The sequence below is a fragment of the Chelmon rostratus genome, chromosome 23, assembly GCF_017976325.1.
Source record: "Chelmon rostratus isolate fCheRos1 chromosome 23, fCheRos1.pri, whole genome shotgun sequence".
In the NCBI taxonomy this organism is placed as follows: domain Eukaryota; kingdom Metazoa; phylum Chordata; class Actinopteri; order Chaetodontiformes; family Chaetodontidae; genus Chelmon; species Chelmon rostratus.
The window spans coordinates 14,096,126-14,111,791 of record NC_055680.1 but is presented as its reverse complement, the minus strand read 5'-3'; the positions used below and the strand labels follow the sequence as shown (position 1 = coordinate 14,111,791).

Sequence of the window (15,666 nt, the reverse complement as noted above, 5' to 3'; positions counted from 1 at the left end):
AGATATCAGAGAAGCCAACAAACTGATCTCTTCGACTTAGCCTCTTGCCAGCTATGACTTTTTCGATATATTTTTAATTTTACTTGATTTTATGCATTATATGTATTCTATTCATGAACTTCTTTATCATTATTAAGGGTGCTATTTTCCATCGTATGTTATGCATTCTGTAAATGCTATTTTGAACTTATTTTTTACAACTGTTTTTGGGAGGGTTTCATTTTCTATTAATTATGACATTTGATTTTATATTCAGTCTCTTTTGTTGTGTGAAGCACTTGGTGTTGTAATGTCTTTGCCTTAAAGCACTTTGAGTTAAGTTCCTTGTGGGAAAGGTGCTAAACAAACGGAGTTTATATTATTATTATTATTATTATTATCAACATTAAGGATATGGACGTAAGGACTTTTTCCTGGCAATGATTAAGATCTGACGCCTCGATATTTGAATATTCAAACACTGATGTTGACGTGGCAACCAGAGTGCACAATGAGGATGAAAAAAGTGAGCAGTCTTCATCGAAGAGACATCAGAGCAGAGTGAAGCTGAGGACAGCAGGAATCAGCAGAGGTGAGTTTAGACGCTGCTGCGTCCTTCGACCTTTCATGTTAGTGCATGTACAATCTCATTCATTTAATGTGATTAATGTTTTCAGGTAACACTGAAAGTTCTGAAACAGCATGTTTTAACAGTCTTTTTGGACACAATAACAAAAACAACTGGTAATATATTGACATCTAAGTAGCACCAGTAGAGAGGCTGTATTCCAGCTACCATAAATTGCTGAACAGATTTTTATTACCCAAGAAATTCTTACCGATACCTATATATACCTGTATATTACCTATAGCAGTTCTGCTTTTAGTTTGCTGTATGTTCAGTGTCTAATGTGTCAGCTGTGACGTTTGAGATGAGTAACAGACTCATATTTACAGCTCACAGTGTTGTATGGAGGTAACGCCTGTAGAGTTCGGGACCAGGTGCAACACTGCACTCTGGTGGTGAGAAAAGGTAACACTAGCCGCTGTGCAGGAGTGCCAAATTTCAGCAGGAGTTTGTGATAACTTCATTCTGATGTGTAAATACCAATCCTTGAAAAGGCTAAAAGACTCCTTTAAAGGGCTCAAGTAACAATAGCTAATATTCTATTCACTGACGGTCAATTTCTGTTTGCTTACATGAGTATGAAACAAAAGCAGAACCTACAACTGATGACTGACATTTTCATGAAACTCTGAGGAACCGCTGCTTTATTTGAGCTGACGTCTGTGTAAACACCAGGTATTATATATAAGAGCGTCAGAGTTCAGAACGTTATAAGCTTCCAGGCAGAAGAGTTAAAGCAGGACTGTTGTTCTGTACTGCCTGATACCCTACAGGTGTTTCTGTTATTGTGTCTACGCTCAATGCATTTGATTATCTGTGTTTGACTGAAATCACACATTTTCATGTGCTGAAGGTGCCTTAATGCTTATTGTGACCAACCCACCAGCTGATCTTCCTCTTTCTTACCAGCCTTCTGCCTAAACGCTGAGTCCTGAGGGAGCTGGACAGTTTTTTTTTAACAAGCTTCACTGTTTTTATTTCCATAAACCTGTTAACACCATCATGTTTGGGTCACTGCACACTGACATGTCAGTTTCATCTAACAGAGCAAAGATGCAGCGGAGTCTGTTTCTGCTCCTTCTGATGGGTAAGTGGATCATTTTAGTACCACAGCTGGATTCCAGCTCCAACTAGAATGACTCCAGTTTAATCTGGACTCATGAAGCAGCTGGACAGCTCGCTCCTCTTCTCACTGCAAAGTCAAATAAGTGGACTCACATTGTTGGTTGTTGTGGAATTGTTTGGTTTCTGCTTGTGAACGCTTCTTGTTCTCAGGCCTCTCTTGGAAAAGAGATCTTACTCTCAGTGCGACCTATTGATTAAATAAAGTTTAAAAATATATATAAAAAATAATAATAATATTAAGAGGAATGATGTAAGTGGCATGCTGTACTCTTGGTTTTGATTTGATTTGAGATTCTTGCTGCAGCATCAACACTGAACATTGTTCTCTGTTTTCAGGTCAGTGTTCTTTCTTCATGTGTCACCTCTATGAGTACCACTTCATTAGCGAGAGCAAGACCTGGGAAGAAGCCCGGGATTATTGCAGAGAGACGCACACTGACCTGGCCACAGTGTATGACATGACGAATGTTAAGAGTCTCAGGCTCATATTCCCTAGACGGAGACAAGAGGGGGCCTGGATTGGGCTGCGGAGCGACCCGGAAAAAGAAAACAGGAAGTGGCACTGGTCTCTGCCAGGGGTGGAGTTCAGTTCCACGGAGAACGACTGGCATGACAACCAACCAAACAATCAAAATGATGCTCAGAACTGCATGCAAATCATCAATCACAAATGGAAAAATGTCAATTGTGCTCAGAAAGCCAAGTTTGTCTGCTGCAACGGTGAGAATACATGGCTGAACATGGTTCTGTGTATATTGAGCATATCCTCTTACCTACAACTGTTTTCTGTAACTTCAAATATGTTGGGACTCGAGGATGCTCCTTTCATGATGCTATCACCTGTTACCAGTCAACCTGTTCACCTGTGGAACGTTCCAAACAGGTGTTTTTGGAGCGTCCCACATCTTTCCCAGTCTTTTGTTGCTCCTGTCCCAACTTGTTTGAAATGTGTTGCTGCATCAGATTCAGAATAAGCAGATATTTACAAAAATCAACGAAGCGGATGAGCTGAAACATGAAATATGTCTTCGCACTGTTTTTAATGGAGTGTATTATCGCCTTCAGTTTTGTTTATGTGTCACACAGCGTCCCAAGTTTTTAAAAATCGGGGTTGTATCTTGTTTTTGTACATGGAATTAAGCAAATATGGTTGAAAGAAAATTATAATCTAAAGGTTACATGTCAACTAGTATTAACTCTTCTTTTTTAACTGTGATGATGAAATTCCACCTGTTTATATGAAAAAGTATACTTTACTTCTATACTATACTTACTATACTTAACTTTTTTCTTTTACTAGAAATGATGCAATATACATTATTATATGTCACACACTTTTAGTAAAGATCTGATGCTGCGGTGGAATCATGCTAGTTCATCTCCCATTGTTGTTTCACCTGTTCTAAATAAGAAAATATCATTTTAAGATGAAATAACTTGGAAGAAAATGTCTATTTTTTATGGTGCAAGTTTTTCTGTTTATTCCGCAGGATCACATTTCCGTGTAGTTGACGACTCAATGACGTGGCCAGAGGCTCAGAGCTACTGCAGAGATCAGCTCACTGACCCGGTCAGTGGACTCACTCAGTTGAAAAAGGACGAACGCTTGTTGATCGGCCTGTTCAGAGACACCTGGAGGTGGTCGGACAACAGCAGCTCCTCTTTCAGAAACTGGGATCCGAATTGTTTTGATGATGATAAACAGCAGAAGTGTGCTGTGTCAAACGGATCTGGAAAATGGAGCTCTGATGATTGTCGTAAAAAAAAACCCTTCTTCTGCTACAACGGTGAGTTTTACAAAGGTCTGTGTCTTCGGTTTCCTCCTGTAGGAGCAGCCAGTTACAGATTACTGGTCCATGTCTAAGACCGCCTGGGTTTCTGTGACAAAACCAGGCATTTTTATCAAGACGCACATTTTCCATTGATGTTTGTGGCCATGAAACCAGGTATTATTTTAAGTGAAATCATGATTTTTCAAAAATGGAGCAGAATCCAAACGAAGGGAATGCTTCACACGCGAGATACAAGGACAAAGTAGCCCACACTGAGGGAAGACACAGGCTTAAGTACACCTGGAGGAGAGGTCTCATGGGACAGGTGAAACTAATTAACGATGACAAAGGCGGGAAAACTTAGGAAGTAAAGCAAAAGATGACACAAAAGATGAGGAAAACTTTGAACATTAAACACCTAAAAAACACCCAAAACCCCGACAATGATCTTTTCCCAACCCTAACCAAGTGGTGGCTCCACCACACCTTAAGCACGGCGTTAAGGTCGACATAAAACTGAAAATTTAAATGTCCGTGGTTTGCAGAAATGTACAGTGCCAACATTTAGTCTGGTGATGGGGGGGCTTTAGCGTTCTAAACCGTTAACTGAACAAAGCTGCTGGTGTGATCTGCTGTGTTTGTCTTCCACGACAGATAAAATAGTCCTGATCAAAGAGAGCAAGACCTGGGAGGAGGCCTTGAAACACTGCAAGCGCTACCAATATGACCTGGTCTCCATCACTAACCCTGACCAGCAGAGACTGGTCCAAGTGAGAGCCGAGAAGGCAGAGACTGATTACGTCTGGATGGGACTGCGCTACACCTGCGTTTTGGATTTGTGGTTCTGGGACAGCGACAACCTGGTCTGCTATGAGAACTGGGCCTCAGGGGGAAAGAGCGATAGGTGCGATGAGTCCGGAGCCATGGACAAAAAGGGGCCACATGAGTGGTTCGGTCGAAGTAAAGATGAGGAGTTGAATTTTATCTGTGCGCTGAGAAAAAGTGGCTAAACTGAAGTCTGCCTCCTTTGCCTGATTCAGGACCATCTGAAAGCCTCTTCATTCCTGCAGGATGACCAATAACGGCCATCATTCGTTGTTGTTGCAGCTTTTATGTTTTATATACTACTTTTATTAATCCTATCGTAGGTTTATGAGAGAATAAGTACAACAAAAATCTACACCGTTTTTCCTCTTAAACTCACAACATATTCTTTTTGATTAACCTGGTGATTTACTGTAATATGTAAAATCGTATTTTGGGTCATGATTACAATTTTGGAGTTTTACATAAACTGTAATTTGATTTCTCTGATGGTGAATAAACTGTTCAACCACGATGCCGGCCTAGCTTTTCACTGTCTTTCAAGTGGAGCTTCCTCCTGCTTCAGAGTAGAAGAAACAGAGACTCCCATCAAACAGTATGAAAGGACCCTTCAGAGAAGCATTATGATAGACTTTCTGGAATATTTCTTGAAGAGAATAAGTAATTTGATCATAAGTATAGGGGCCCCAATTAACATAATAAAGGATTTATTTATTGATGTATGAAAACTAAACCTTTCATTGCTCTCTGGTGAACAAACTGTTATCTCCTGGAAGACAAAGACTGCAGACAAAAAGGATAATAAAAGAAGGCCAAGATGGAAGCAGACATGCTGGGAAAAACTGTGGACCAGAGGAAGTGATCACCTGACCCGTTACTTCCAGTCAGGGGAGAGGATCTCTGCAAACTGGACAAGTGTTGGCTCGTTCTCCTCTGGCTGGTTAGTCTGAACACTCACTGTAAGCAATCCTCAATGTTAACACTTAGACCACATATGTCAAACTGATTCCATAAAGGGCAGTGTGGCTGCAGGTTTTCGTTGCAACCAACGAGGAGCACAGCAGACCAACCAATCAACAGCAAGGGATCACTTAGTTATCAGCTGAACACTGAGATCAGCTGATTATTCAATTCCAGCCTGGTGTGCTCCTCCTTGGTTGGAAAGAAAACCTGCAGCCACATGGCCCTTTCTGGAATCAGTTTGACATGCCTGACTTAGACCATGAGATCATCTGGTGTATGAAGGGTTGGCCATCACTGCTAACTGCATTGCCATATATCATGTAACTTTAATGAGATGAGGTCCTGGTTTGTGGACCCATTTGGGGCTACTGAAGAGCAAGTCCAACAGTGCCAGAATATCACAAAGTCAGACTTAATATGCACAAAAATATTAATTATTACAGGCCTAAAGGCAGCCGGATGTTAGCTTGATTAGCTTGCTAGCGAGCTTCTTTGTCTACCTCTGAATTGAAGGACCCATTGTTTGAACAGCTGCCGCGTTTTTCAAGTGGTAAATCCGCCTCCGTTAGCAACTGTGACTGTATGTGCCGATAGCCGAAAGCTTGAAGCACAAAAAAAGAAGAAGCTGTAAACGAACTGAGTTGCAGATCCAGATTTTTTTTTGTTGTTGTATGTCTGATGAGTAAAAATTACCCTGAAACCTACAGGCACAATACAAATGTCACCGTCGTCAGTCACAGTCACTGAAAAGTGTCCTCGGGGTGTGTGACTCATCGTAAAAAGTCGTCTTTGAAGAACGGCGATGCACAGTGACAGATCAGATTACCTGACTGTCTCACCTTCAAGACACAACACAATCGCTCCCTTTGTCACATACATACACATGCACATACACATGAATGTAGCAGTAATATTAAGGGAACATTTTACTGCAACATGAGTACTTATGATGCTTTGAGTACTGTTTGCAGATAATACAATGCATACTTCATGCTTGCAGCAGAGGGCAGTGTTTTTTTTGTGTGTGTGATGCTCTCATACCTCATTTTATTGACAACTCGACATGAACATGGGCTTATTGTAGAAATTGTTTCCATTCAGCGTCTTCCTGATTCACAGTACGCTGCATCATCAGTGCATCACTGGACTGATGTGGGCTGTCTGTCGCCTTTTCAAGCTGTCGCCACGCATCAGTGCTGGGAGTATTTTTCTAGTCTGCATCCTTGTTCCAACATGAAACCTGAACACTTCATTCCATCTCATGTTCCTCGTTCCTCTGACCTTCTTAGGAAATATGAAACACGTCTCACCGGTTTCCTCGTTCCTGAAAACCTCAGTGATAACTAACACTTTTTTAAAGAAAGGTATTATAGGACGATTTATGGCCCGTCTGCTATAATCAATATGTTAAGAATGTCACACGGCATGCCAAGTGTCCCATCACGTGCACAAATTGCATTTTGTACATTAGTTTATTTCATGGCATGAGATATGTGAATTTATGGTTTTGCTCTTGATTGGTTTATGCCATCACTTAAGCCGTTTCTCTCTCTCGTTGTGGCCTTCATGAGGCAAATTATTAACTTTTATAGTGGCAATTATGATACTACAATACAAACAAACAGAGAATATACTACTCCCACATAAGTGAGTGACCTTGTCTTCTTGTCAGTGGATATAAACACATTATAAACGTGTTGTTTGATTATGTTCTGTTTAAAATGCTGGTATTTTATTGTTTATAATTCACTGCTACTGATTGCTGTTCTGTCGGAAAAATTATAGCTTTCGGCAACATCTGAGGCAAGCAGTGCATTGGCATTGTGCACGGCCCTTTTTAGCTAAACAATGAACAAGTGATTGTTTGCTCGGTCAAATTTTGTCCGAGCGAAGAAAATTTTTTTCAATTGTGACTGATTATTTCAGAGCACTTCATGATGGAGTTAAGGGAAACTTCAGTAAGATTAAAGAGAGACTTCAAATCAATGATAAGCAGTTGAGGACATCTTGATCCCAAAAATCTTCACTTGTCATCAGTGGTTGGTGGACGCTCCCCCGTCATCCGATTGCCTGTTGAGTTTGCCTCTAAAGCAAAGTTCCACCTTGATGTCTAAAAAAGTTAATATAACCATGGACAGCACACATTTAGTATTTCATAAATGTACATTTTACACTAGATGGCTATCAAATCAACATGCAACCATGACTGCAACGACTCAAATCTGTCCACTGCTGCCATTTTACCAGCTCCAGTTCCCCACCCAGCAACCCTGACGAGCAATTCAGCCATGAGAAAACTGCTAGCAAGAGAAACCAGTTAATTGGCCTGGATGTAATCAAGGCATGACAAAACAAATGCACGGTGAAATAGCGTTTCCTGTATGAAAAATGCAGATCTGGGTTTTGCAGGAACACAGGAGTAACTAGAAAATTCCCTCTGGGAAATTTTGAAAGGGACACGGGGGGGCTACTGCCGGGGGAGCCGTCTCTGTCAACATAAAATTACCTTTGTTGTGTGTGGGGGGAGGAATGTGCACACTGGTTTGTGTGTGTATCTATAACTGTATGTGTGTGTATCTATAACACACACTAAGTGTGTGTTGTGTGTGGACATGTGTATGACAGACAGGGCTCAGGAGAAGAAACAGCAGATATCAGTCAGTCCCTGATTAATGAATTGGTCCCAGCTGTGGCTCTAGCTTCAGCTCAGAGGTTGCCATGATGCCTCCTGAACTAAAGCCTCGTGTGAGAGAACCACACCTCCTATCAGAGTGTACTATAGATCATCGGACTCCTGAGACCTTCCTGAGTAGACTGTGTGCCCCGAGTCACTGACCCTGCAGCTATTTCATAGCTGTAGGGGCCAGTGACTCAGTGCGTTGCCCCGTGTCCCTAACAAGTATAGAGCAGCGAGGAGTATGGAGGATGGCCTCCATATGCAGCTCCGACACATCGGGTAAGTCTGTCTGACGGAGGCTACTCTCACGTTCAGGCAACGCTGCTTCCCACTTTTGCAATACTCCACGTTTTACTGCTGAGAGTAGATGGAGGAACATGAAGCACCCTAACCCTGACCCTTGCAGCGCAGGGATGAAAAGCAGTTAAAAGTTCGATTTAGCTAAATTTCTACACGTCAGAGGGTTAAGAGTAAGATGCACAGCACAGAAGATCAAGGGGACTTCCTGTTTGTTGTTTCCTGGTTGTTTGGAATGACATTCCCTATGCGACATTCATGTATGACAGCTCTTGCTACGCCCTCTTTGTCATGATGGGGCTGTCCCATCAAAGATAAAAGAAGCTACTTAGTCAGTTCTTACACAGGAATCCTAATTTTACAGCCAACTGTAAAGTAAAGAACCTGTCTCATCTCTAAAAATGGTCACCAAGGTTGCTTTTCTTCTCGCTTTTTTCGGAGTGGCAGCTTCCAAACTCCCGCACAGACGTAAGTGTGACCCGGAGCCAAGACAGGAGACGCCAACTCTTTGCTCAAATTACAAAAACATCCTACACCTTGATGATATCCAGACAAAACTCGGAGAGAGACAGATGATGCTGGAACAAAGGATTGACGCTCTGGAACGTAAGACCGGACTGCATCTCGAGTCTGCGAACAGCAACATCAGTGCGCTGGAAATCTCCGTGAGCAACCTCTCAAGTGCACTACAGGACCTCGAAAGGATGAAGGCACAGACTGAGGCGGAAATCAAAGACGCAAAGACGCAGCTGCAGAAACACAAACTTGACATCGCCGGCCTGAAGAGAGAGGTTCGAGATCTGGTCGAGCACAGGGAAAGAGTCGGGGGAAACTTCAGCGAGATTGAAAAGAAACTCGACACAACCGAGAGACAGCTGAGGGAAAAAAAAGCCAAGCTTGAAAATCTGGAGACAGAAACTGAAGCTGCCTTCAGTGACACACAGAGACTGCTGGATCTATATAAGAATGAACTTTCCCACCTTAACGTGACAACTCGGGAGCTTGAAGTCAAAGTTGAAGCCCGGCTGGGTGCCGCGAGGGCGGAACTCGAGGCTAAACTGAAGAAGATACAAAACAACAGTGAGGGTAATTTAAAAATCAATATCATCTAAACATTTAATGTTAACGCAATGAAATACATTACAGTGATAATGCATGCTGACTTTATTGTTGATTCAAGCTTTCAGCACCAAACTGAATGAACAAAAAGCTGAAGTGGACGAATTCAAGGAAGAAATTGACAGAAAATTCTGTGCTTTTGACAAAAAGCTGAAAACTCAACAAACTGCAGTGGAACAGCGGGAGGCTGACATTGACACTCTCAAGAGCATCAGCGCAGGTACATGTAAAAGTCCTTTTTTAATTGCTTGTGCACTGAAAATAAAGTGACTAGTCTAATAAGAGCAGGGCTGTTTAGGCTCCCGTCTTGCTGCTTTTCTCTTTTCATGAGCGTGAAACAACATTTTTAAACTGACCTCTTTCTGCTGATAGGGATAAAAAACAGACTGGAGTCGACGGAGATACAACTTGCTGAACAAAATAAACTAAAGCTGGCGGTGAACAGACTTGCAACAGAAGGTAAGAGAGAGAGAATATACAAATATACAAAACAAATAATGCATGTAAGACTACCAGATGCTAAACACACATTAGCTCTAAACTCAATGTAACAATGCTTGCTTTTCTCTTATCAGTCAATGCTAAGGTGGCCTTTTCTGCAACGATAGTCGAATCACCGGGCGTGTTCACCGGACCTGCCACCACCAACAATATTCTGATCTTTGACAGAGCCTTAACGAACACTGGCAATGCTTACGACTGTAGCACAGGTATGTTCTCCGCATTTAACCTTCAGAAAACTGGCCTATGACAGACAGATGTGGAAACATGCATCTTTGAAATAGGCTGTATATCATCAAGGGGTTGCGCTTATTTAGATACAACCCTTGTGACTGCACTGTGCATATGAAGCAACTACCAGCAGCTGGCTAGCTTAGCTTAGCACATATACTGCAAACATGGGGAAACAGCTAGCCTGATCATCTGTAGGTGGCAAAATCCACCTACCTGCACCTTCATTAACACATTTGTTAAGTCCTGGCCAGGACCAGTAACTTCCTGGAGTTTGCCCTGGTTGCTAGCAATTTGTCCCAGCCAAGAAATCATACACAACCCCCTGTAAACTGGTGAACTGGTGTTTTTATGCTTCAGGTTTTGTAGGTGGATTTTGATACTGGACAGAGGCAGGGTAATTGTTTCCCTGACTTGCTAATCTTATACTGTTATGTAATGTTAAGCTAAGCTAACTAGCTGCTGGCTTTAGCTTCATATTTTGCCATCTTCTAGCTCTCTGTGAGAAAGTGAGTATTTTTCTCAAAATGTGAAACTAGTTCTGTTTCACGGAGAAGGTCATGGTTCATTTTCCTCTTTTGCAGGCATCTTCACTGCTCCGCTGAAAGGGGTGTACCACTTCTCATTCATGACTTTCGGCTACAACCGCCACACTTCAGGAGCCATCCTGGTGAAGAACGGGCACTACCAAGTGAGCACCTGGGAATTCACCGGACTGGACAAGAGCGACACCACCAGCAACACAGTAATCCTTGAACTGAACGTCAGCGACACCGTCAACATCATCCTGTGGAAAGGTGGCAAAGTACATACAAGTGTCTTTAGCGGGTTCCTCGTCTTCCCAACGTCGTAGGTTTTGGGCTTTGGGCTGTTCTTCCTTAAAAGTAAATAAGAATACATTGTTTTGTATATGATTAAATAAATCTGCACCTACAATAAATTTTAAGTTCTTACACAGTGTGACTTGTGTGATAGATTTTGTTTAAATGATCAAAGTGTGTATTTCTATGTCTTAAAAAAGAATCAAACAGAATAAATAAGGTGGTGAACCTCGCTGTGAACGACAGAGTCTTTCCAGGACGCCCCTTTCATACCCAATCATGATACTATCACCTGTTACCAATCAACCTGTTTACCTGTGGAATGATCCAAACAGGTGTTTTTGGAGCGTTCCACAACTTTCTCAGTCTTTTGTTGCTCCTGTCCCAACTTGTTTGAAACGTGTTGCTGCATCAAATTCAGAATAAGCAGATATGTAGAAAAATCTGTGAAGCTGATGAGGAAAAACATTAAATATGTTGTCTTTGTACACTTGAGTGTCTGTCAAAAAGAACTAGCAAATGATCACGTTCTGTTTTGTTTAGTGTCACAAATAGGAATAGGGGTATATATATATATATATATATATATATATATATATATTCAATAGTATTCAGGAGTGTATATTTATATTTAATTATATTTGAATCTACTATATAATAAGCTTTATTTATTGACACAAAAACACCTAACAATGTTTGTAATGTATATCACATTTTCAACAGTACAACTGACTTTTAGCTGAACCAAATTAGCTAATTATTCGTGACATTTTTGACAATAGATACAATAGCAAAAAATGTCTAAGTTTCTATAAATCATCATCTTGACCAGCCTGTTCTTGAAGTCTGAAGTGTTGGGGCAATCGCAGCAGACAGGCACGTATGTCAGTCACAGCCCCTGGCAGTTTGCCCATGTTCTCCCATCGCTGTGTGCTGGGATTGAACCGGTGGACTAGACCAGACTCACTGTAATCGTCCTGGCAGTATCCTCCCAGCACATAAATCTTCTCCTCTAGGACAGCTGAGGCTGCACCCACATGTGGTACAGACAGTGATGCAAAAGCAGTCCAGGAGTCAGCCACGGGATCATACACCTCACAGGCTAGTTGGTCGGTATAAAACTTCCTCAGGTTACACACACCACCGGCGACGTAAAGATGGCCTCGCAGGGGCTCCATGCAATGCTGGGCTCGGTCATGGGCCATGTCCGCCAGGTAGGTGGTTCCTCTCTCTGGGTGGTAAAGGAACATGGAAACCAGACACTCATACTTTGAGTTGAAACCACCAGAGATGAAGATTCCACCACCTATGACAGTGACAGCATGGCCACTCAAAGCCTGGTCCAGGGGCTGGACAAAGCTGGAAAGAAAGAAATAAGAGGCATCAGACAGGAATGTGGTGTTCTGATTGTTCTTCCATCCAAACACACCCTCAACAGCGACAAGGTGGACTGTATTACACAATGGAGAAAGTCACGACAGTAAATGTTTGTTTGCCCCCACTGCTTTGGAATGCAAGTCAAAAACAACATTAATTAATGAACATTAATTTCACATTTCAAGTTCTCACAGTTGTCCATAGTAAGTCGGATGTTATACATTTCTGGTATGGCAATGTGATGTCAACATTCAGCTGTGTTTTGGAATTTCACCTAGTGATGGAGGAAACAAAGGTTTCCATGCATGAATCATCTTGATTTACTTCACTATTGAAGTGTTCCAAAAGTGACACCTGCTGGTCATTCTTTGGTATTGCATTTGTATGGAAGGACAGATGCTCAAATATAAGTGAACTCAAATTTTTCATTCTTGATATTTTGTTCAATATTATGCAAGCACTGTTCACTTATAACTAGCTCATACCTCTGTTAAGCATGGCTCTGCACAGGTCCAATTCAAAACCAGCATGACACATCATTGATTTGTGTCATTTTGGGCACGCTAAAGCTAAGCATCAATACATCTTGCCCCAATACCTATGATTGGAAGGGTCAACACTTTGCAGAGTCTGCTTCAAGTGGAACCCTACTAATCTTACCTCCAGGAGTCAGTGCCTGGGTTATACATTTCCACGCTGTCAACATTGGCGTTTATCTCCTTATCTCCACCAATGGCATAAAGACGCTCTTCATACACCACCACTGAGAAGTTACTTCTAAACTCCTGCATGTCAGCCAGCCTCCTCCAGCTGTTCTGCACAGGGTCATAACTGGCATGTGTGAAGGTAAAGGTAAAGGCAAAGATGGAAAAGGTGAGACCATAGATGTGCATCTATGTTACAGTGCTATTGAAAGTGAGAGTAGATATTTTGTGTATTTTATTTACCTGTAGGCAGATTTCATCATGTCATTCTTGGAGTAGAAATAACATCCTCCAACCGCATACAACCTTCCCACCATTGCTGCTACTCCATGCCTGAACTTTGGCTGGTCTGGGATCTCACCCAACCTCCTCCACTCGATCTCCTTCACCAACCCTGCACCACTGCGCAGGGAGTTTGCAAACCACAGTTCCCTACTTGCTATGCGTAGACCCGCATCCTGGTTCAGCTGGTCTCCCCCGACCAGAAGCAGAGCATCTTTGGGATGCCGGACCCGACACTGATCTTGAGTTTTTAGAAGACTGAAACCAAATTCCTTGAGTGCTGAACCATAGAGTTCCACCTCCTTGTTTCCAAAGCACTCCATGCGCAGGTTAATGGCCCTGACCTCCCTGAACTCTCGAAAGGTCATGAGGGGGAACCGGACTCCGGTCATCAATACGCCAGCCTGACCCAATCTCTCTTCAGGATCAGCTTCAATCCAGGAGGATACAGCTCGGAACACAGCCAACTCTGAGGGCACAGACAGGCCATCGCAGCGAAGGATGTCTAGAAGCTTCTCTGCTGGTAGGTCATGAAACTTTGCCGTGGCTGACACCTCCCAGAAGTTCCTCAGTATGAAGTCATTGGCTTCCTCGAGGAGCTCTGACATCCCATAGGCTTCAGCAAAAGATGCCACGTCAAGGCATGAGCTTGCATCCATTTCCTGTCTCATGAAATCAAGGCAAAGTGGGAGGGCAGGCTGAAACTGAAGCTGGAGGGCCATGCAGGTGATTTCAAAGACACAGTCCCAGCTAAGTGGAAGGGTCCCACTGTAGGAGCAGCTAATCAGTGCCTCTAACTCAGAAGCTAACAGGAAGGGAAGGGCAACTTGGATCTGATTGGATTCCCTCATCCCACAGGTAAACATGCCACGGAAATAGTCGCTACTTGCTGCCAGGATAGCTCTGTGGACTGGAGACAGACAAAAGAAGAGTTCAAACTTTGATCACTGTTAAATAATCATCAAAAGGATACCTAAAGATTGCAGTCATAGGAATTAAATAATGTCTACTAACCATGGAATGAAGCTCCATCCACATCCAAAATCACATCACACCCCACTCTGTCTACCCACAGATGTTTGATGGACTGAAGAGTAATCTTCATCTGCTCTAGAGAAGGGATCATTTGTGCTTCCCTCTCAGGACTTCCAACTTCCTTCATCATCTCCTCTTTGTGGCACAGATCCAGTATTCTAGGGACTCCCAGTGCTTGAGCTGCAGCCTTAATCAGTGCCATGTTGTCTTTGTTCAAAGACAATACAGCTCCAGTGTAGGCAAACTCCACAACTGCCTGTAGCCCAACATGATCAACCTCAGGACCAAGAGACACTGACCTCCTTTGGAGTTCTACATCCCTATTATTGTCTGAACGTTCGGCACTTTCATCCCTCAGTCTCTCTCGGATGAAGGAGCTGACAGCAGCCAGGATAGCGGAGTGTACGTGAAAGCTGATCTCATTGTCAGTGGTCAGAGTCAGGTCCGTGAGAAGAGATGAATCCCAGAATTCCTTCAAAGCCTTGAACACCTCTTCAGGATACGTTTCACTGCGGTATGTGTGTACAAGTCCTTCATCTCCAAATGCCTCCTCAGTCATACGCCCCCGAATTCCCTCCTGACTAGGACCACTTATCCTGACCTCTGACCCCTCTTTATTACCCCTCTCACTCATCAGGCCCATCCTGGAGTCATTGAAGGCAACAATTCTCCTCAGCTCGCGGTTGTCCTGTGCTATTCCCTCTTCTCCAGCATCTTCAATCACTCTTTTCCGCTTTTCCTTCTCTTTCCTCCATCTCTCTTCCCATTCCAATGGCAGGTAATGCCTGGTAAACTCCATGCCAGTGGCTAGGCTTGACTTTCCCTTTGAGCAACTGCCTACAGTGGCCTCTCTGAGGTATTTATAATTTCTGTTGACACCCAACAAAACCTAACACTCTTTTCTTGACGAATTTCACCAATCTTTCTCTCCACCTCAAATCCCCCCTCTCTCAGACTGAACTAACTTTCCTTACTGCATAAACACACAGCTATTCATAGCTACTAGGTCAGAGGGATTAAGTTTCAGCTGAATTTTGCTGTGCACTTCAATATAATGTTTATCAAGGAGGGTGAACTTCAGCATGTGAGTTAGACTTAACTGGAGGGTAAATAAAGAGCCAAGAAAATATTTCTCCAGAAATATAAAAAATTGACTTTGACTTCAAAAGTGGTGAAATAACAAATCCTGAACAAATGACTGTCTAGGAGCCAGTTTATGGACAAAACAATAATGTTTTCTGTTGCTGTACCACAATACTTCTTATATCCTTAAACCAGAGATAAAAATAACTAACTTGGGCTTTATTAATTTTCCTAAGAGCTATACATT

At 42.6% G+C, this 15,666-nt stretch overlaps 3 protein-coding genes across 4 annotated transcripts; 2 read left to right on the top strand and 1 right to left on the bottom strand.

Moving 5' to 3' along the window:
* The first annotated feature begins 519 nt into the window (after positions 1 to 519).
* Positions 520 to 4,807, top strand: LOC121626395 (macrophage mannose receptor 1-like). The gene is made up of 5 exons (XM_041964878.1): positions 520 to 571; positions 1,654 to 1,694; positions 2,069 to 2,452; positions 3,223 to 3,519; positions 4,159 to 4,807. Exons 2-5 carry the CDS (start codon positions 1,661 to 1,663, stop codon positions 4,512 to 4,514), a joined length of 1,071 nt encoding a protein of 356 aa, XP_041820812.1. The 5' UTR covers positions 520 to 571; positions 1,654 to 1,660; the 3' UTR covers positions 4,515 to 4,807.
* A 3,786-nt stretch (positions 4,808 to 8,593) lies between these two features.
* Positions 8,594 to 11,077, top strand: LOC121626389 (ELKS/Rab6-interacting/CAST family member 1-like). 2 transcript variants are annotated; one of them, XM_041964871.1, is made up of 5 exons: positions 8,594 to 9,346; positions 9,447 to 9,605; positions 9,758 to 9,844; positions 9,961 to 10,095; positions 10,702 to 11,077. In XM_041964871.1, the coding sequence occupies exons 1-5, from the start codon at positions 8,668 to 8,670 to the stop codon at positions 10,968 to 10,970; spliced, it is 1,329 nt and encodes a 442-aa protein (XP_041820805.1). In that variant the 5' UTR covers positions 8,594 to 8,667; the 3' UTR covers positions 10,971 to 11,077. The 2 variants fall into 2 exon arrangements, with proteins under 2 accessions (XP_041820805.1, XP_041820804.1); XM_041964870.1 differs by having other exon boundaries at positions 8,594 to 9,352.
* A 670-nt stretch (positions 11,078 to 11,747) lies between these two features.
* On the bottom strand, positions 11,748 to 15,135 carry si:ch211-63p21.8 (kelch-like protein 33). Its single transcript, XM_041965727.1, has 4 exons — positions 14,316 to 15,135; positions 13,263 to 14,211; positions 12,976 to 13,146; positions 11,748 to 12,297 (listed from the first exon to the last, which is right to left on the bottom strand). Exons 1-4 carry the CDS (start codon positions 15,133 to 15,135, stop codon positions 11,748 to 11,750), a joined length of 2,490 nt encoding a protein of 829 aa, XP_041821661.1.
* Between the last annotated feature and the right edge of the window lie 531 nt (positions 15,136 to 15,666).